Raw genomic sequence first — 23,147 nt, 5'->3', positions numbered from 1 at the left:
GAAGCACTGATGAGAAACTAACTATGGATTTCCTTTTACTGCACTCCCTGTAAAGTAAAGCAATTAACAGGGCGATGTCATATCCAGAAATGTATTGCTTCCCACCATGATTAAATACTTCTTTCTAGATCTTGCATAATGTTTTATATCCATCTGGTTATTTGGGATTTCATATTATGTGTTACATGAAAATGAATTTTAAGGCACTTCTACAGGGAACTTTGGTTCTTACAGTCTTCTGAGTAGAAATAGGTAATAGCTTACCTATATATGCATATATATATATGATTGTTGTTACCATTCTTATTCTATAAGCAGATAAAGCGAACTTCATTGATGACAAAAATTAGCTTCTCGTAACTGAATTTCATTATAATAACTGCAGGAGCAGGTCCAGTGCAATCAGAACTAGGTTCTTTCCTTTTCTGGTCTAGGTTTGCAGTGTCCATGTTAGCTAGAATTTCTGAACATCTAAGAAAGAGTTAACTTCTTTCCATAAACTACTAAAAATGATGACAAATTTTATACCATGAAATATAGATACTTGTATCAGGATATGAGGTAAGATCTACTTGAGTTCAAATATCCGTGGTTTAAAAAACAAAGTATGTTTTAATGGGCATCTATAGTTATTGGTAAAGCTATAGAAGTCATCTTTTAAAGGAAAATTAAGGCTCTTATAGCTACACTTGAGCAGTAGAGTTTAACAATACTCACTTTTGCATTAGGATACACAACATAATTTATCCCAAAGCACTATTGTCTCCCAGTGTTCCTTGTATGTTCCCCTCTCTGTCCCTTCTTCTCTTTGGAAAGAAGCCCCATGATTCCTAAATTAATTAACTTGTATCTGGTTCAGGACAAATTAAATTTTACTTGTCTCTGTGCTGATGCATGAGAGGCTGTTTTCCTGCCCCTTGGCTGTGTTTGGCCCCATTGTGCAGTCTACCTCCTTCTTACTATCAAACTGCTCTTGGTACCTGTGTGGTGCAGTTAATAATGGGAGTGTGGGGTGCGGGGGAGCTAGAAAGCAAATATTCAGCCTGTCTTTCAAATATAAGAGAGACTTTAAAAAAAAAACTCATATGAAATTTCTAGGGCAATTTAGGTAACTTAGAAATTTAAATAAAAATTGTCATGTGCCAGCAATATTAGATGGTCTAGAGAAACACATAAATAAGACAACAAGTATAGAAGCCTTTTGTGTTTTGGGGTAGCTCATGTTGGTCATATTTAATAATAAATATTAATTTTACATTAATTGAAGGTAGAGATCGAGATCAGTCAAATTCAGCTCCAAGTTTTGGAGTGATGGACTTAAGCTTACTTTGTATAGCTTTGCCTTGAGCTTTCAGACCAAATTTATGCCTTTTTCTTATTGGTTATTTTAATTATTTACCTTTCAAATGTTATCCCCCTTCCTGATTTCCCCTCCACAAACCTCCTATCCTATCCCCCATTCCCCCCTGCTTCTATGAGGGTGCTCCTCCACCCAACCAATCCCACCTCACCACCGTAGCATTCCCCTACACTGGGGCATCAAGCCTCCACAGGACCAAGGGCCTCCCCTCCCATTGATGCCAGAAAAGGCAATCCACTGCTACATGTGCAGCTGGATCCATGGGTCCCTCCATGTGTACTCTTTGGTTGTAGCACTGGGTGGTCTGGCTGGCTGATATTGCTGTTCTTTCTATGGAGTTGCAAATTCCTTCAGCTCCTTCAGTCCTTTCCCTAACTCCTCCATTGAGGTCCCCATGCTCTGATGGTTGACTGCTAGCATCTGCATCTATATTGGTCAGTCTCTGGCAGGGCATCTCAGGGGACAGCTACACGAGGCTCCTGTCAGCAAGCACTTCTTGGAATCAGCAATAGTGTCTGGGTTTGGTGTCTGCATGTGGGATGGACCCCTAGGTGGGGCAGTCTCTGGATGGCCTTTCCTTCAGTCTCTGCTCCACTCTTTGTCCCTGCATTTCCTTTAGGCAGGAACAATTCTGGGTTAATATTTTTGAGATGGGTGGGTGGCCCCATCCCTCAACTGGCGGCCATGCCTAACCTCTGGATATGGTCTCTACAGGTTCTATCTCCCTTTTGTTGAGTATTTCTGCTAATGTCATTCCCATTGGGTCCTGGGAGCCTCTTGCTATCCTGGCATCTGGGACTTTCTAGTGACTACCCCCAGTTCCCCATCCCCTACTGCTACATACCTTTGTTCAATTTCCTGACCCTCTGTACTTCTCCCCTGTCTCCTGCTACACCTGATCCCATCCCCCTTTTGCCCTTCCCCTACTTTCTCCCTCCTAGGTCCCTCTCTCTAACTCCTGTGGTTATTTTGGTTCTCCTTCTAAGTTGAACTGAAGCATCCACACTTTGGTCTTCCTTCTTCTTGAGCTTCATATAGTCTGTGAGTTGTATCATGGGTATTCTGAACTTTTTTCCTAGTATCCACTTATCAGTGAGTACATACCATGTGTTGTTTTTTGTGATTTGGTCACATCATTCAGGATGATATTTTCTAGTTCCATCCATTTCCCTGAGAAAGACAGGTAGATCAATGGAATAGAATTGAAGACCTGGAATTAAACCCATACACCTGTGGTCACCTGATCTTTGACAAAGAAACCAAAACCATCCAGTCGGGAAAAGTCAGAATATTCAATAAATGGTGCTGGCTCAAGTGGTGGGTAGCATGTAAAAGAATGCAAATTGATCCGTTCTTATCTCCTTGTACAAATCCCAAGTCCAAGTGGATCAAGGACCTGCACATAAAACCTGATACACTGAATCTAATAGAAAAGAAAGTGAGGAAGAGCCTCAAGCACATCAGCACAGGAAAAATTTTCCTAAACAGATTGCCAATGGCTCAGGATCTAAGGTCAACTATACACAAATGGGATCTCATAAAATTGAAAAGATTCTGTAAGGCAAAGAACACTGTCAACAGGGCAAAACAACAACCTACAGATTGGGGAAAGATCTTTACCAAGCCTATGTCGATTAGAGTGCTAATATCCAATATATACAAAGAACTCAAGAAGTTAGGCTCCAGAGAACCAAATAACCCTATTTAAAAATTGGGTACAGAACTAAACAAATTTATGTCTTTATTTAGAAATAAATGGTTGATCTTCCTTATTTTCTATATTACCTTATAAGGTATAAGAAAAGAAAAAAAAAGAAGCAATGAAAACACCACCAACAACAAAGAAAAAAATCCCATAGTGTTTAAAATAGTTAATGAAAAATAAATTTCTTGTCTAATAAGTCTATTTCTTTCCATAGATTATTGATTTCTGAACATCTATGCCTGGAAGTTCTTACCTGCTTCTCCCCAAAATTAAAATCGCTATCCTATGACCTTGTCCTTGCACAGATGTTTGAAATCTGATGTAATTGATAGTTATCTGTAACATTAACTTTCCATTACTCTGTTTTGTGAGTCAAAATCATCAATAATTTACACCTTATCATCTATAAGAGATTCTTCTTGTATAACTTCCTTTTAAAAAAAATTATTGGTTCATTAAACACTACACTTTTTAAGTTTTGATTTTCAATCAATGATTTCTGTAATAATTGTCATCACTGGGGCAAAAATGGTTTCCATCTGTTTGTAAAGGCTACCTTGGAGAAGGTTCCAGAGACCTTCCCTGCCATCTTTGTCTGTCTTTTCCCAATGCAACTTTTTCCTTTTATTTGTTTGTATATCTTTTCACAAGTGGGTCTTCTGCTGCAAAGAATTTTTAAAACGTATCAAATAGGGCAACCATAACCACCCTTTTCATTTTATTTGAAAAAAGGATTGATATTTTAGGAAAGTATAGCCATTTATAAAACATTATTTCTTTCATCTGTCATTTTCAAACAGGAGTGATTGTTAATGATTGATAACCATATCTTGCAAAACTAATTCCCAAATTGGGGTCCACATTAATATTTTTATTTTTCTATGAAGTATCTAAGAATTTTAAATTTTCAAACCATGCATAAGAAAAAAACAATACCAAAAATTAAAGAGCACCTGGGAGGCAACTTGTATGGACCATTTCTTGTGAAGGCCTGCGCTAACTGAGTTACTTGTGACAACAGGTGTGGTTGTCATAACTTTCTATTTCTTTATTTTTTAAGATTTAGTTATTTATTTTATGTATAAGTGCAAACATGTACACCTGTGCCAGAAGAGGGCATCAGATCCCATTATTGATGGTTGTGAGCCACCATGTGGTTGCTGGGGAATTTTAACCTCAGGACCTCTGGAGGAGCAGCCAGTGCTCTTAACTCATCCCTCCAACCCATAACTTTCTATTTCAAAAGCTACATGTATTAGTTGAAGAAACAAAACTATGGAGAAGTTGCTTGATTGGCCCAAAGTCACCAGTTCAGACCATGGAGCTGAATTATTAGCACACACCATTCTGTCCTATAGTCCCTTTCATTACCCAGCACTGGGAAAATTGTCAGACGCAGAATGGCCAAGGGTACTTTGAGAAAATGCAGATTCCCAGACTCAGTCACCAAGCCTATTCAGGAAGAACATCTGAGACTGCCTCACCATGCTGTCAAATGCAATAAACTGGTGAGAAGGGTTGGTCTCCTATGCTTTCCCTGCAAAGCAGAGGTAAAAGCACATCAAAATTTAGTGATTGATTGCAAGAGAAAAGAGACATTTCTCCTGGTCACATTCTTCAGCAGCTTGAACATCTTTAGGTGCCAAGATCCATCCTTCATCTTTCTCAGAAGGATGATGAATTTAACCAAATCCAGCTTTTACACTCTTGCCCATCTGCCTTCCTCTCAAACTGTGAGATAACTCAGCAGGTTGAGCTTGTAGCCTGTGGCTTAGAGCAGAGGGAAGAACACAGGGGTCACAGTCTAGCCTTATTAGCACAGAGGGGTCCTTCTTCTGGGGTAACCAGCTAGCGTGGTACCCAGCTGAAGATGCCTGGTGTGTTTCCTGCAGAGGGTCCTTAGGTGTCAGCTACTCTGCTCTGATTTTTTAATCAAGCTATGCAGGCAGCAGGGCCTGTTTACAGAGTAAGAAAAACATATTGTCTGCCACACAAGTTCTAAAAAGATGTTTTGCATAAAAACGAAGATTGGAATGATAGAAAGCTAACATCCTTCCTGCTTTCCCAATCCAGCAATCATGTTGACAGTAAAACTGAAATGTGAGAAAATGCTTTTCTGGGCTGCTAGATGTTTCCTGAAATGGTTTGTGCTGATTTATTCTATTTCCAATGCTGTAATTTTATGAGGTAAGTTTTCACTATGAAAGCCTTTTAAAATACCAAAACTTTTGTTTATACATATGTCTTTTATTCCTCATAAAATAATTTTATATGTCTAGGACAACACTTCTTCTTAATTTGAAGTACCAAGGTGTTCTGGTGCATACAGTTAATCTTAGCAGTAGGGAGGCAGAGACAGGTGAATCTCTGAGTTCAAGACCATCCTGGTCTACATAATGAGTTTAAGCAGCTACAAAGGCTAACTCTAGATGTTTTCCAGATAACCAAAATGTGTAGGCAAAAGTCAGAGTTTGTCATCTAATTACCTGTGCCACCTTGAAGTCTCATTTGAAATTCATCTTAAGTGACCACAGGTCTCTTCACTCCTTGTAAAGTTTGCTATTATATACTTTCGTATGGAACTTTGAAGCCATAACAGAGCCATGGGGCATGTCCCAGGCTGCCTGAGACATGCTCAGTCTACGTGCTGCTCCTATGTTCTTATCACTCAACAACTTAGAAGAGAGTCTTGAACTATTTAAAATTGCATTTGGTGTTTACACCTTTTAATTTGGCTATCATAACACCTCAATATAGTTTTTGAATAATAAAAGTTGAAAGGTTCATTTAAAAGAAATAAGGTGTTAAAACAGCTCATAAAAGATAATTACATGTCATGGTTTTTGCATATATGTGTATATTCATGTCTGTACATGCACATATGTGATTGGTGCCATCATCAAACGCTCAGCACTTTATGTACCAAGGCAGGCCTCTCACTTGAACACATAACTCATCGATTTTGCAAGTCAGGGTAGCTAACTTGATCCATGTTTCCCATGTCTTTGCTTCCAGGGAAACAAAGGATCGAGTTAGGATCCTTTGGTAGGATCACAGGCAGGAACTTTCAAGTAGATACTAAGATTGTAAACCAAGTTCTCACATTACCCACCGAGACATTTTCCAGACCTATATCATTGTTAGTACTTACAATGGCCAGTGTTTTGTCAACTTGACCCAATATGGAGTATTTGGAAAGAAGGACTCTCAACTGAGAAAATGGACCTGTAAGATATGCCTATAGGCAAGACTGTGGTGCATTTTCTTAGTAATTAATGATTGATGTGGAAGGGCCCTGGGTACAGCAGATGGTGCCACAACTGCCCTGGTCATCCTGGGTGGCATATGAAAGCAGGCTGAGCAAATCAAAGGGAACAAGCCAGTAAGCAGCATTCTTTGTAGTCTCTCCTTCACTTCCTACCTTGAGTTCCTGCCCTGACTTCTGTCAGCAAGAAACTATGACCTCAGAGTTGGAAACTGAAATAAACCCTTTCCTTTCTAAGTTTGGGGTTATGGTATTCTATCACAGCCATAGAAAAATTAACTAAGACAGTGGTAATATTATTTCTAGTTATGCTAGTAATCTCTCCTCACCTGCTGCTTCTCAGATTGCTCTTTTGCCTGGCTTTCTAGTGTGCCTCCCCAATGATCCTGCTAACCTCATGTTGCTCACATCTGCCTCGCAGCCAACTGCCTGCTGAGTGCCCCATCCTCCTATGGGCTGTACATGATGAGATGCTGTAGAGGCTTCTATTTCTCCAGCATTTGATTTCTCCATACTCATTCCCCATCGTCTCTATTTTAGAGACTTCATCCATCTAACATAAGCTTATTTTTAAGTTTTTCTTGTCAGCCAAAGTAGTTTGACATAAGGAAATTCTACATTAACCTTGAACTCATTTAACCTATCAGGTTCTTCGTTTCATTAAAGATCATAGTTGTCGCTGAAATAAAATTGAGCAGAAATACTTAGAGAAATCAATGAACGGTACCAGCCAATCATGGTAGGAGTTGAACTGTGCATTTCATCTCTGAATCCTGTTTTCTCTTCATGGAAGGACAGATGTAAAAAGAAGAGAAGGCATATAGGTACTGGATGTTCTTGAAGGGCAGATCCCTTTCTTTTCTCTCCTCCTCTAGAGGATGGATGAGTAAGGAATAATGTTCTATTGATTCATCCAGTTTCATATTTCCTATTGAGTTCTGGCCCCCTGGCTTCACTTCTTTGCTCATATTAATATAGCTGCTAATAATTATACTTTATCATCTATACTTTACAGAGAATTGTTCTTATTTAATACCTATGCTTCTACTCTGAATAAGGTGTTATTTATTTATTTTTGACACCAAGAAACATAATTCCAGGGGATTAAAGGACATTTATAAAGCCACTGTGAATGTGCATCCCAAAAGTATAGAAGGATTCCAGTTGTTCTGACAACCAAGCTTTGCTCTTTCCAGCTGTTGTTGCTACTGGGCCTGGGGTGTTCCCATTTATGGAGCACTTGATACACAAGAGGAGCTATTATCTTAATATATGCTTTTCAATTATCCCAACAACCTTGGGAAAGTAAACAGTATCATTAATTCACCCAGAAAATAAAACTCATAGGGATTTATCTACCTGAGATCATGTAGCTGGTATCAGGTCATGAATTGGATTTTTTTTCTCCCGTTCCAGATTATGAAGTGTGCTCTAGCATAAACAAAAAATTTGCCCTCAGTATCTTTCCTTTGTTTGTATAATGATGATAGAATAAATGTCGGTTTGAGTTTACATTGCCTATTCTCAGAAGCTGTTGAATGTTCAAATGCCAGGCAAAATCTCTGCACTATTCCAACACTGTGATTCTCTAAAGTTTAGGGGGAAGGTGAGAGGGAAATACACAAATAATAAACATCTGTCAATGTGCTTACTCCCTGATCCATTCTCATTGTGTGTCACTACATGGCACAATATTCTACCCAACTACCTATATCCATTCCTGAGCCATGATCTGAATATATCTCATAGGTTTCTGTCTTTTCTTATATTTAAAACAAGATCAGGTAGAGTAGAAAACATTTTTAAATTAATGCTACATATAAACACACATCATTACAGGTGTGTTTCATAGGCTCTATAACATCACAGATGACTCTAAGTTCATATGGACTGAGTGACATGATGTGCCAGGATAGGTGTATTGATTGTAATGAGTGTACTGTTGCAGGTTAATGGAGGTGTTCATAGTAAGGGATGCTGGGCATGTGTAGGAAAGGAGGTATACTGAGTCTTTATACTTTTTGTTCAATTTTGCCGAGAACCTCAAACTTCTATTAAAGTGTAAAACGATGTCCATTTAAAAACAAAAACTCAGGATTGTTGAGTCTATTTGAAATCATCCTTTCCATACCCAGTTTGGCACTCATACTCATGTCTGATCACCTAGTCACAAAACAAAGAAGATTCCCAGACAGCTGATAAAATAAGAAGGGTTTGTGAAGCCAGTCATACTCTCTGCTCCTCCTTTCCTTGTGAAGGGCTGAAGGATTGTTGGCAAATGAGAATAGCCCACCAACCTGGGCAAACATGGCATTTCAGTTCTCTCCTGGCATCTTTGGGGCACCTACATTGCCCTACTGCACAGTGCTGGTTTTCAGTGTAATACCTCCAGGGAGATACACAGGGCTCTCCCTAAACAGTGCCAAGAAACAGAAGTTTAATTTGCCTTTACCTCCTTTTTCTCCACTATAACACCTTATATTTCTCAACATTCATCCATGAAACAAGCCTTCTGGAGGAAGGTTAATTGCAGTGTGTCTCAGTATGGCTCCTGGGTATGGTATTTATTGATTCAGGGGAACCTTGTGGAACATATCCATAATGCTAAGCTGTGGGGATTTCATTCTTCTGCCGCCCACTCCTCAAACCCGCTCTCCTCCAGGTAACAATTATTCCTGTCAGTGCAGATCAGCAGCCCCATTGCTTGAGTATGTATCATCATCAACCAGGCTCTTGGCTTTTGTCAATGAAAGCCTCTATCCTTTGTGAGGAGTTGCTTTGCATCTTAGTGGCCAAGTTAAGGTAAAATTGTTGCAGAAAAGTCCATTATTCTGTAAGTGTCCAGCATTAGATCTGATGCTAGTCTTTTGTGTCGTGTTCTGGAAGGAGAATCTGCTATCTTGACTGAAAGCTCAAAATTGCCTGTGTTTATATATTTATGCCTTGGGATTTCAAAAAAAAAAAAAAAGATTGAACATAAATTAAAATCCCACTGGGAAGAAGTATGTCAAAAAGATTAATTAAGAAGAAAGTTAAACTGGAGTCTCCCTGTCTTTGTGGTAAAGGATCATAGAAAAACCAGACAAAAACAAAATCCTTAGATGGAATGAAGGGGAAAAAATGCCTTTATATAGCTTGGGTTGTGAATTTTATTAAAATCATAGAGTGAGTTCGTATGAGTACTTAAGTCATGTTTACTAAAAAATGTCTCCGAGTTCCATAAGCAGAAACATGGGAGCTATGTCAGGGCATTACTGACAGCAAAGTCAGACTCCCCTGTAAAAGAGCTATATATGGCTGTTCCTCTCTGCCAGGAAAGATGAATTGCCATGGCAACACTACCATGAAATAATAGGTCAAGTTTTATCCTTCTGCCCCGGGCTGAATTTATTAGGCTTTACTTTGAAGTAGATGCCATTGTAAAATGAAGGTTTTGGTATTTCAGAGCTAAATATTATAGCAAGCAAAATCTGATCAATAAGATCCCCCATTGTAGGTTAAGAGAACACTTAGATTGATTAAATACGTGTTTAGAAGCTAGTTTATTATTGTTCCTTTCTAAAATATGGGTTCCTTTTACAGATGTACGTGTAACAAAGTGTGTATAAATGGATTCACACTGTTTGTGTGCACAAGGTCAGTAAGGAGAAGTGTCTTGTAAAGATTCTTTTAACAGATGACTAACTGTGATAAAGGAAAAGTTCATATTTCACTCCCCAAATAAGTATGCAGCAAGAAAACATGAAATATTTAAGACTCCTATTATTGCTTGCTATTTTCATAAGATTAAATCGAATGCTGCATCATGCCTATTTGTAGGGATGAAAAATTAAGTCTAACTTGGTGAGAGTAGCAAATCTTAAAGTGAGATGTGTAATTATTTTTCTGCTATTTGAGGGAGCTGTGTTCCTCAATGTTCACAGCTGATACATTAACTGTTTATTTCTAAACTGTGCCTCAATCATTTAGGTATAAATTGCTAACAGGGAGGAACACATAACTTTTGTGACATCAAATAACATTGTCCCATTTTCTAATAGGACATAATTACTAGAATAGGTAGGTAGGTAAATAGTCCAGTGTTTTTTAAGAGAAGGATTTATCACATTAACTCTTTAAATGGTTACCTTTACCTAAGTAGAATACAGAACTGTATTTTAGCATCATATCCTTGCTGATGTCACAGGGAGACTATGCTTAGACTTCTCTGTAAGGTTACCTTTAATTGTCTTTAATTATTTTCTGCAGTAACTTAAAGGTTGTGTAGATAACTGTGAAATTTATATTGCCTTCACACTGCTCACAAAGATGAGAGATCGGGATCAGTGGCTGCATTCATTCCCAGGGCAGCTGCAAAGCTGAACTTTTCAGCACCGACAGGGTATTGCTTTCTACAGTCTAGGAGAGACAATCTTCCCTGCCTGTCCTGTGGTCTCTAGAGTGTGCCTGCAATTCTTGGTATACCTGTCTTCCATATGTACTGTTCCGATCCCATTCTTGCCTTTTATAGCTTTCTTGTTTGTGTGTATTGTATCTTGACTCTCACTTTGTTTTAATACCTTTTAATTATTTTAACAATGTTGGGAGTGGGGTGCTTGTGTAAGTCTCTGCGTGTGTGTCTGGTAGGAAAACGCAAGTGCCTGCAGAGGCCAGAGCTATCCTATCTCCCTGCAACTGGAGTTCAAGGCATTTTTGAGCTGTGCAACATGGGTATGAGGCCCTGCAAGAGCAGTGTGTCCACTTAAGCGAATAAGCTATTTCTCCAACCCCTGTGTCTTCTCATTTTAGGAAGATATTAGACCCAGGAGTAAAAGCTACCTAATTTTGTATGACAACACATCTGTTTGACTGCATTTACAAAGACCATTTTCTCAAATTAGGTCACATTCACAGAACCTGGGAAGAAAGCCTCAAGGTAGTCCACCCTTAACAGTCACTGATTCAAATCTCTCAATAAACTCTCTCCATCACAATTTTAAATCACTATAATGCTTGAATCTTTGCAAATATTTTTACAACTTTGATCTTTTTAATTTCGGGAACAATGGTGTCCTGCTTAATAAGGTAGTTTTAATGGGTTAAAATCTGTAATTTTTCTATTTGTGCTTTTTATCACACTTGCTTACTTTGGTACAATTTATTGTTCTCTCTGAATGTTTTAGTAATAAATACTTTCAATTGGATTGTGTTTCTGGAGATATGGCCCCTTGCTTTGACTTAAGTTCTATCTGAAAGCTTCTTTCTTCTTTTCTCTTTTTTTTTCTTTTGTTGAAAGCTATTTGTCTGTCTATCCCTTCTCCCAATTTTGATATGTAATGGTGACTCAACCCTGTGGTTTCACATCTTCCTGTAACATTTCAATTACAGTATAATGGAATCATGAGTTTTGCTCTCTCTCAACGATTAAAAATATACCACAATGTGAAATTGATACATTTTAGAACACTACAATAAATGGCTTACCATCACAATAAAATTAACATCCTGTGAAAAGGAGACATGATCACAAGAAAAGGCAGGCGAGTTATACATACAGTTTTTCAACATACTTATCAGCTGGCTGTGTTGGGAACATGTTAGCAGGGGTCTGGATCACCTTTCTCAGTGGCTCCAATATTTCAAAATTTTCCTCTATGACAAATGAGAGAAGACATGTGTGTTGCTCATAGAAGAGAGCAGGCGTGGCATTTTCAGCCTATGCCAGTGGTATTCAATCTGTGCCAAGAAAGAAAAGAAAACTGTTTAAAGGTACTTGACATGCCCAGTATGTTCTGAACAATGTGGAGTCAGGAAGAAGGCAGAAAAAGTTTTAAATAATCTGACTAGTAATAAGAGGTTCTGCTCCCTAAGGGGGACACATCATTCTACCTATCCTTGACTATCCCTTGCTGTTTTAATCTCTGGGAATTTGGCTCTAGAATTGTATATGTGTTCTCTTCTTTGTTTCATGGCTGCATATACTGTTACCTAAATTAAGTTTATGATTTTCTAAGAACACACAAAAAGACTCAATATTAGCTTTTTTCTGTTTAATCAGTTTCTATACTTGTTCCAATTATATGCAGTTGATGTCCTCGGCATCTACATTTTCAAAATATTTATAAAACATTAAGCAAAACAGAATAAAATATTTGCATAATTGCTGAGAAACCCTTATTACATTAGAATGTAATTGGGGAGTTTTATTCCTATTATTATGGTTAGAATGTGCCTTCTTAGTAATTAGTCACTTACAATTTGAATATACATTTTCCTAATGATTTTAATACTACTTTTCCTATTAAAGACATTAATCTTTTCTTTAGCATAGTACAAATGTATTTCCCATTATGCTTTACTTTTCTGTTGTCTTCTGCCACTGGAAGCATGTTCTCAAAGCTTCATTACAGTGTTTCCTTAATTGTTGTGCAATTGAACATTCAAATTTATTTCATCTCATTCTGAACCCTCATTTTCTCTAATAAGACCTTTAATCAGGCCAGTTTTATCCTTTCCAGAGAAGCATTTGTTCTAGTTGCCCTGATGTTTACTCTCTGAGCCCAATCTCTTTGGATCTCTCTTCCCTAAATCTGTAGTGGCAGAAGAACATAGAACATAGTCTCCAAAGGGGAAAGTGGAAACCATGCTTCCAATCCTGAAAAAATGAACGAGGGTGCATAGGGTGAACCACAGAACCAGTTCTTTATTTATAATAGTTAGCAGAGTTCTTTAAATGATTTGTGTGTCTTGGACTTCTGATTTCACTTCCACATGTCATGATTTTTGCAGACATGGCTCCTCGTGTTTGTTTTGTCTCTTATCTACAATCTTAAGTTAGCTCTGACATCTCAGAAACAATACATTTTTATGTCTTGCTTTTATCCTGTGCTGTATGAGAAGTTCTGGAACCCCAACACTCTTGCTTAGCTTTCAAAAGTTACAAAGGTTAGATACTTGTCCACTATCTCCAACCACATAATAGAGGAGCATGAACTCAAGCACACATTTGCCCATCAGACTCATGCATCAAAAAGGGCACTTTATTGTCATCTTACAGTTGATTAAGCTGACATTGAACTGTAAACTCCTTAAAAGTAGTGACATGTTCCTTTTGTCCTTATGCCAGCTGGTATTCATGGACAGATAATAAAGGCATAGCGATGGAGCCAAAGTATCCCTCTAGCTTTAAAGTATGTCAAGAGCCACCAATTTCAGGTTATATAATCTTTTCTTTTCTTTAGCTTTATGTTAGTTGGTATTTATTCATAAAAGAAAGAAGGAAGGAGGAAGGAAAGGAAGAAAGAAGGAAGAGAAGGAGGAAGGAAGGAAGAAAATTTTCAGAGTACTGCAGAGCTGACATATGAACAACAGTAGGAAAAAAGGAAAAGCAAAGCTAGGAAAGAAAGACGTCAGTCCGCACATTGTACATCATACACACATTTTTTGATGCTGTTGTGACTCCTCTGGAGTTTATCAATCTCTTCCTCAAAGTGTTTTGCCTCATTTATGAGATGGTATCACTGTTTTGTTTTGTAGGACACAGCAGGCCAGGAAAGATACAGGACCATCACCACAGCCTATTATCGAGGGGCCATGGGCTTCATTTTAATGTATGACATCACAAATGAAGAATCCTTCAATGCTGTACAAGATTGGTAAGTCAGAACAAATACTGCCATGATAAATAGTGATGGGTTTCCTTTCTACATCCTATTCTTTCCATAACAGTGACCATGAAACAATGTCTGATATATGTTTATCATGAACTACAATTCCACTTGTGCTCTGAGCCAAGGAAAAGCTGGTCGTGCTCAGAACCATGGCCAGGCGGTTGGCAGGAAGTCACATTGATGACTTTTCTTCACTGTTCATTTCAGTGCTGTGCATCTCTTGAGTCTTCCTTCTGTAGAGTTGAGTGTACTGGTATTGGCTTTTTAAAAATGTAAATGATTTGGTCCTCGGCCCTGTGAAGATTCTGTGCCCCAGTGTAGGGGAATTCCAGGGCCAATAAGTGGGAGATGGTGGGGTGGCAGGCATGGGGAGGGGGAGGCAACAGGGGTTTATTTTTGTTGTTTTTGTTTGTTTGTTTGTTTGTTTTTTGGAGGAGAAATTGGAAAAAGAGAAATTTACATGTAAATAAAGAAAATATCTTAAAAAATGTAAATGATTTGGAAGTTTATTGATCTTATGCAGGGATTTAGAAAATAAGACTGGTGAACCAAGCTTGGCTTATAACATGTTCATTAAATAAACTTTATTGGAGCACATCTGGGGTCCTTTTTTCTTTTTAAATCTGTGACGTTTTCACAACCACAAAAACAGAGGTACGTAGTTGCAGCAGGAACCATGTGGCTTATAGAACCTAAAACATTTCTCTATGGGCATTTGGAAGAAACTTTTGTTTATTCTTTCTCTAACAGTTTTGTTAAATAGGTTATTCAAACTAGAACATTGGAAAGGACTTGGTACAAAAGCAGGGTTATGGGCAGAACCTTTGTGACTCACAGCTATATGAAACCCTGCGAAAATATTTGTCTTCATAATGAGTGTAATACACAATAGGGGCTTTATGCTGTGAGTTCCTTTTCTGAGTTTCCCAGAACAGTAAGAATCTAGAGCATGGTCATGAATTCCAGCACAGGGCTGAAAAGAAGTGGGGTTTTGTAGAAAGTTCCAGAATGAACCTCCTACTGGTAGTGACCAGGGATGGCTGAGTAGTTAACACATTTAAATAGTAAATAGTCATATTGCTTCTCCTATAAGAAGTATTATACTGGCACTATACTGCAAAACCAAACAAGATTTATGTTTTTTTTTATGATATTATTATCCACTGAATCTATAAGCCTATCAGGATCTGACTTTAGAAACCTGAATTTGCTCTAGGTTGTTTCTTGAAAATGCTTATTGTTCTTCTGGGAAGACATCTGCACACACATATGCACATGTACAATACACATACATACATGTATATACAAATATACATACCTACACATATATACACATATACACATGCCCATGCATGTGCATACAAAGACATACACATATGCACACATCCATTCACACATATTCACATTACACATGTACACGTACATATACATACACACTTCCAAGGTATTGAGCTAATACCATTGAGAATGATAACTTAAAAAAAGAAAGCATTATAAATTGTTAAAAGTCAACTTTAGAACGTATATGAAAATTAGTTATCTTTCACTGAGAGATATAGAATAAGGCTTACAAAACCTCTTTATAGTGCATTGACTTATAAAAAATGAAAAATTTCAAATTAGCCCATAAATTCAAGGTAGACCCAACTAAATACCGGCAAAATGGAACGGGATAGAAAGTCAAGAGACAAATACATCTGTATGTGGATTTAGTTTCTGATAAAAGCAGTATTGATATTGATGTCCCAAGAGGAACATTCAGTTATGTGATATTTGCCTAATTGCCATTCATGGCTGTGGTTCATATATTGTGCTGTAAAACAGTGATTTCAATATTGACTACTAGAAATGCTGGGAGCCATGCAAGGACACAGAAAGGGTTTGGACTTAAGCTTTCATATATTAGCATTCTGGTGTTGTTTATTCATAGCTCCGCTTACACAGTTGTTTCAGTGAGATTTATTTCACTGCTGAGAGAACATACAGAGATACATTAAGCTCATTAAAAAGAAATGCCAGTAGCAGCACGAGGAGCCATATGGTCAACATTGCTGACTCTACTATCAAGGTGATAGAGAAATGATCAGACTCTGCCTGCCTGAGCATTCCTCTGTTGTCCAGTCTTAAGCTTCACCACACCAAGGCTTATGCTACCTCACATATCAGCAGACCCATCTGCCTCACCTCTGCCTGCTTCCACCTCAGATTCTCTAGATAACTCGATTCCACCCTCTATCTTTCTGAGGCTCTATTCCCTGTCTTCCGAATGGCACATTTTTCAAACTATTCTCTCTCAGATCTCTCTTCTTATTCCTCCCAGGTACTACTGACATTTTCCTGTGTCCTGTCCTTGGTCAACTTATTCACTTCCAAAGATTCATTTATCACTTAGATCAGATGGCTCCCAAATTTAAATCTCTGGCCTTGTTTCATAAATGGTTGCTGCATTAACAGATACACAAAATATTTATCCCACCTGGATCCCCTCCCAGTACCTCCCAGAAGGTATATATCAGCACTTGAGACTGCTTAACTTGCTGACATAATTCTTGCTCATTGTAATAGACTGTATCATTCAGGACTGACCATGAGTTCAGCTCTGGCTTTTGCCATCTGAATCATGACCAGCACATGTGTATTCACTTTGACATGTCTCCTGACTTTCCCTTCCTTCTTTGTCCATCTTTGTTTAGTTCCTGGTTGTTGTATTTTGTTCCTACCCTAATTGGAGCATTCTGATTTTCTTGATTTAAATTTCTTTCTTTCTCAATCCATTCTACCCCTGGGCTGCTTGTATGATCTTGAAGTTCCCAGGACTTTTCTGTTCTAAAGCCATAGTTCACCACTGCCTCCTGAGTTGGACCTTTTCCGGCTTGCCTCTCAGACACACCACATCATGGTATTGCTGTGACTCTGTAGCATCATCTCTCTGTCTTCTAGAGGAAAGCTAAACCACTGGCTCTGGAACCTAGCCTAAACATTCCAAACTCTTAGCATTTTTCTGTTATGCCTTGTTTTTGCATATATTTTTCCTATAGCTCTTGGTTCGATCTGTCTCTGGGCATCTAGATTTCTCCAAAGCTGAAAAGTAAACAAGTCCATCTGGAAAACCACTGCTACTCACTTCTTTGTCTTTCACCCACAGTTATGTAACTATTAGTTTGTTGGGGATTCTAATTAGTATTCATTGAGCCAGCAGTTCCTTGGTGTCTATCCTGATAGCTAAAGGCCAGACATGCATATGCCAACATTTTCTATCTTAGTGGACTGTCATCACTCAGTTAAATAAGTCAGGTCTAACATCTTAGTCATTTGCTTATTATTCCACAAAGCCCAGTATTCTGACTTTCTGGATACCTCTCAAATATATTCCTCCCCCTTTTCTCTACTCTCATGGACTTAATTCAAATCACCCTTTGGGGACTTTCTATCTTGTCTCTGTTTCTCTTATTTTAAGAATGTACTTTTAGTAAGTTCATATGCCATGTGGAAATGATTGTGGAAGCACAAGTAAATCACTATGAAAGTTTGACAAGCATTAGTCACGGCTCCATGTTGGACCCACTAAACCAAATCACCCATGAGAAAAATGAACATAGCTATTTTCAAATTTCCACAAATGACTCTGGAGTCCATTTCTCACTGAAACTATTGATTTTTAATGAAATCCAAAGTCTACCCTTCAGGCATCCTCTCCTAACAAGCTTCTCCATGTATTTTATCCTTCCCCAAGAGAGATCTTTAAAGGAGTCATCAAAGTTTGATCCTTTTACTATGTCTGTTCTTCTGCCCAGAATATCTTCACTTAGAGCAGTCTGAATGTTTATGCAACTTCTCCGCCAAGCCCTCGTGGCACTTCTCCACAGCTTTACAATACATCCCTACACTCTTCCTATCCCATCTCTGCTTGTGGTGGGCAGTGTTAGCATCACCCTCATCTCTGTAGCCATACTACGCTTGTGCTTTTCTCAGAACACATAAATAACCCACAAGACTATTGTTATCTGAGTACATTTTGTACATCCATCAGGTGTTGAGCCCACTAATTTTCTCCCAGTATCAAATATAGTATGATGCAATATGTTTTCATATATTTTTCTAGCATGTGAATTGAGGCAAAATCCGTATAGTAAAAGTTCACCACCTTAATTATTCTGCAGTGAAGAGTTCAGTTGCATTAGATCATCCACAAAACTCTACCCAAAATTTCAAAGTCACAATCGCAATGTTAGGAAGTAGAATAGTGCTATTTTAAGAGCTGGATGGAACTGATAGTATGGAAAGCGAAGTGTTAGCTTTGCAGTTGAAATAAGTCTTAGAGGCGTAGAGCATCTCTTTAATTTGGCAGATTCCCCAGTTCCATAGCATTAACACAGAACAAAACTCACTCTGAATTCAAATATAAATTACCCAGCATTTACAGTTTCAAAAATGACACAATAAATTTAACACAAGGATTCAGTTTCAGTAAACTGCAATATAGTTAATGAAACATGTCAAAAGAGTAATTCTTAAGAATTGGAAGAGGATGTGCGTTTAAATTAGGAAGAAGTGTGCTAATGCTTCACTGGTGGAATTCAACAGAACTAGGAGAGGGATATTCAGTCACATAGCAAGAGCTAAGACTTTTTGGTAAAAATGTCTGAAATACAGTCAAAATACAGCCTGGATCCCCTCATTCATACCTACAGTTCGTTATGTTGTAGAGGTAAAGCATACATTGGCACTGTGGGATTAGAAACAGTGCTATCAGTTTTTAGAGAACATATTCTACTTTTATTCTTTCATTAAAAGTATAGTTAGGAAATAAACTAACAGGTGATATGTTAAATTAAGAGGACCAAGTAGGTTAAATAGTTTCAGAAAAGTAAGGTCCCCATTGAAAGCCCCCCCGACCCTTGGGAGACTTTTTCAGATGTCTTGTGTTCAGAGCATCCTCTGAGTCTCAGTTGGGTCTTGACCCCCAAAACCTAGACTCTTATGGAATTCTACTGCTGTGGCTCTCAGCACATACACATACCACTGTGCATTTTAATTTGACTTAGAAATCTGTCTCATCTGTGACTTCACATCTTCCATTCAAAGTGTGACATGGACCACAGGCTGCTGTATTTCCTCTTAGAAAATGTCTTTGCTTGCAACTCCCACCCTCGTCTCATTTATTTACATTCTTTGTTTTATGGCACGGTGAAAAACTATAAATATAAAGGGTTCTTTTTAAGGCAAGAAATCTGGAGAGCAGATTGATTTTCCAGCACCAGACTGGGGATAAAAGTCTAACACCACCATCCCACCAGTTTTAAATAATTCTTTCTGTGACATTCGGGTACTGCCGCAGATGCGCTAGAGCTAGAACGGAATGTCACCTTCAAATATCCTCTTCCTCTGTGATTTTCTCTTTTCCTTCGCTGTCCAAAGATACTTAGCAACCAATTTTAAAGGGACCTTGTGTTAATATAAAAATATTTTAAATTAAAACAATTAACATCCGGTGAGTAGCTGCTAGGGTTTTTTTTTTTTTCCAGAACAACCCATTCTTCTTGAATGTTCTTCACAACTTTTAAACCATTTTTGCCACAGTCCATAAGGGACAGTGGCAGGACTGTGGAAAGATGTCTATCTGACCTGCAACTTTTACGACAGTCCACACTAGACCTCAAACTGCCTATTCTTTCTCCACGAATAATAATGGCCAGAGTGGCTACCTTTTTTTATTGTTGACCTGACTTATCTGTAGAACATTTTCATTATGCATACAACCCTACTTAATCTCAAGTTGTACTCAGAAGATAAATGGCTACCTAATCACTCCTTAGCCTTTTCCATATCAAACAGCAACAAAACCCAAGTAATCATCTCCTACATTGTCCTCTGCATGTTAATTTACACCTGCTAAAACTTGTGGGTTTCATCTTAATTTCTCATTTTCTCAGGTCTTATATTTGGCCCTTCAAAGGAATGCAGGTTTTTAATAACTTATATTGAATTTTGAAATGCCGTCTTCTCCCTTTACTCATAATTATTCCATGTAGACTTATTATAAGTGTTAACTTAGCAACTTATCACTGAACTGCTTTGTAACGGTACTAGCATGGTGGAATCCTTAATTACATGATTATAGCATTTTTCCAAGTGATTACTAACCATGGATCATATAGTTTCCTACCAAAAGACATTTTATTTAATATATATTGTTGCTATGCTGACATTGAAATCCTGACCAATGAATGTGTTCTCTGTGACTCATGCCTGGAAGAACATCATCTAGCATATGTATTTTCTCTGTGTTCTCTGTGACTCACTGAAAGGACCCATCACATCCTTGTCCTCAGAAATCCCAGGCATTATTTCAGCAATATGCTTGAAGACCACTTTAGATAGTAAAGTCATACAAGCAAACACACTCAAAGTCATACAAATAAAGTGTAAACTGTGGCAACAAATATAATGTGGAGTGTGTTCTCCTTTATACTATAAGAGACTAAACAAGAAAACAATGTGGCCTTACTCACTGTCAGCTAAAAATGTGTGCAACAAATGACTTAGAGCATGCTAGCCACCATCTCAAAGCCATCAGTAATGACAACCAGTAGGATTTTTATAAATCTTTGTACTTCCCACCATTCGTAGTAGATGGCTAGGGAGCTGTGGATGGGTTAAAAAGAAAATAAAATGTGTTATATAATAGCTCCTGTATGTTTATGGGAACTCTTGTTCATCCAAATGGTGACACTATTTAGAGACATTGTGGAAGAACTTGCAGCAAGTGAGACCTTGCTGCAAGAACTGGATCACTGAGAACTAGGACGGGAAATATCTTCCCCTTTGCTGCTTCCTGTCTCATTTTATCCTTCCTGGTTAGACATGAAGTGAATCCCCTCTCCTCTACCACAAGCTCCTGACTCTAGTATGTTCTTCCCAAGTAACCATGCACTGAGCCACCTGAAGCCATGAGCAAAAATAAATCACTTGGTTTACCTGTCCCTGTCCCTGTCCCTGTCTCTGTATCTGTATCTGTCTCTCTTCCTCCCTCCCTCCCCCTCTCCCTCTTACCAATCTGCTTTTTACAAGGTCATAGTCTTATTGAAGTGGGGCCTACCTTAATGGTATCATGTTAATTTGATCATTCATAAAGACTACTTCTAAGCTAAATTATATGTTCAGATATTGATGAAATTTGTTCATCATTTTAGGGGTTCAATAAGGAAACACTTTAACTCCTAATGCACTGCTGCCCCTGACTATGTCCTCATCTATTCCTAGCTAGGTCGATGATTCCATCTTCCTGAACTCCTTGCTTCTACTGTCCATTCTCCAGAATGTTCCCAGAAGAGCAACTTCCAAAATGTAAATGCAATAAAGTCATTCCTCCAATCCTATCTTCATGCGATCTCTCTCTGCTTCATCAAAGCCAGTCTTTGTCACAGCCACAAGTCCCCAGTGTTCCTGCACTATTCCACCAGCCACTTCCCCTGTCTGGAAGCTTGTCCATAACACCATTTTTGCTCTATCTGGAATAGAAAAAGCATGTCTGTGTCTCAGAGCATTTACATCTGCTATACCACAAACCTGGAAGGATCTTTCCCAAATAGCAGTATGAACCCTGTTGGCTCATTTATACTCATTGTCCCATTTCCTTCTCAGGAAAGTCTTTATCTTAGTCTCCTCATACAGTTTCACACTGTGACCTTCTGCAGAATTCTCCACCCTGTCTTTCTGTTTCTCATTTTCCTAATCTTCGATACCACTTGCAATTGACTTGCTTGCCATGTTTATTAACAGTATCCCCATAGTGCATGGAAGATTCTTGGGACAGCACTCTTTGTCCCTCTTACCCAGCAATGTGTTCTCTGCATTTATGTAGTTCCTAGAATATACACAGTGTTAGAGAAGTACTGGTTAAGTGAATGGACACACTGACAGAAAGAGGAAAGTGTAAGTCTGTACCTTAACCACATTAGGTCTCCATAGGATAGCCCAGATCCAGAAACATGAATGATGTGTTTCCTATGCACAGTTGATGAAAAACAATGGAAGTAATATTAGTGTACTATGAAGAAAACAAACCAAGACCCTCAGGTCAAACCACATTAGGAGGTAATGTATATTTTGCCATAACTTCACCTCACACATCGAGACTCCTGTTCCTTCCAAAATATGCATGGAATATTTGAGTTGGACTGCCCTATCATATAGATTATATTACTGAGATTATTGTTTTGTTTTAAGTTTATATTTGTAAACAAGTTAGTATAAGTTAAAAGAACAATACCTAAAGGTAACCAGAAATGTCACCTCAGCCATGGGAAATAGATTGTTCAGCCCTTACAGCTTCAAATTAAAAAACAAACAAACAAGAAAACAAAAAGAAACTTTGCTATTTCTGTATAGTCAGCAAAATTTCTATCTCTAGGATCTACTCTGTGTGTGTGTGTGTGTGTGTGTGTGTGTGTGTGTGTGTGTGTGTGTGTAGAACATGCACATTGTGAAGAGGTGACATTTATTCACACTCCTCTTTCTTTTTCTGAGAAAGAATATTTTATTGACCTGGAGTTTGCCAAGTTAGCTAGGCTGGCTGGATAGCAAATTCCAAAGATCCCATGGTGTAATCAAAAGCTGTGAAAACACTTTACCAACTGTCCCATTTCCACAGCTCCATTTTTTCCACTCCATCTACTATCCATACTTCTGACTTTCAATAAGTTGGACACTGATATAAAAGTTAGCTCTATGAAGAAAGCAGATAGTAAAACCTCATATCAGAGATGTCTTAATTAAGAATTTCATTCACCTAATACTACTTAGATCAAAGAAATAAACTTGAGTTTATATTCTTTTCACAGAGGGACATATGTGTGTATTACTGGACTCAGGAAAGTACAAATAGCTTGCAAAGATTAGCAGTTGCTATGCTGATTATGAATATAAGACAAAAAAGTGGGATCAAGAGAACACCTATCCTGTTTGACTATGTGTTTCCATATTTAACTAACCTCCACTGTACTTTGCAAATATTAATATTCCCTAAATATTAATACTAAGATGATGACTAGAAACTAAATTTTGGTGTGAGCCTAATAATGGACACAGCTATATCCTAGTTAGGCAATATAGTGAAATTTAAAGATTAAACCTAAAGATTTGAGCTCTTGAATGCAGAGTATTACA

The 23,147-nt window shown here is 38.1% G+C and overlaps 1 protein-coding gene across 2 annotated transcripts in view; it reads left to right on the top strand.

The window, feature by feature from the left end:
- The window catches only part of Rab3c (RAB3C, member RAS oncogene family), a 215,010-nt gene that overhangs the window by 90,298 nt on the left and 101,565 nt on the right, over positions 1-23,147 (top strand). For both annotated transcript variants that reach the window (XM_031359815.1, XM_031359814.1), the window contains exon 3: positions 13,846-13,964. In XM_031359815.1, coding sequence (XP_031215675.1) covers positions 13,846-13,964 — 119 coding nt within the window. The remainder of the gene's footprint in view (positions 1-13,845; positions 13,965-23,147) is intronic.

Source organism: Mastomys coucha, unplaced genomic scaffold (genome assembly GCF_008632895.1).
Source record: "Mastomys coucha isolate ucsf_1 unplaced genomic scaffold, UCSF_Mcou_1 pScaffold8, whole genome shotgun sequence".
NCBI classification, from domain to species: Eukaryota; Metazoa; Chordata; class Mammalia; order Rodentia; family Muridae; genus Mastomys; species Mastomys coucha.
The sequence above is the reverse complement of the archived record's forward strand: the minus strand, read 5'-3'. Positions and strand labels throughout refer to the sequence as shown.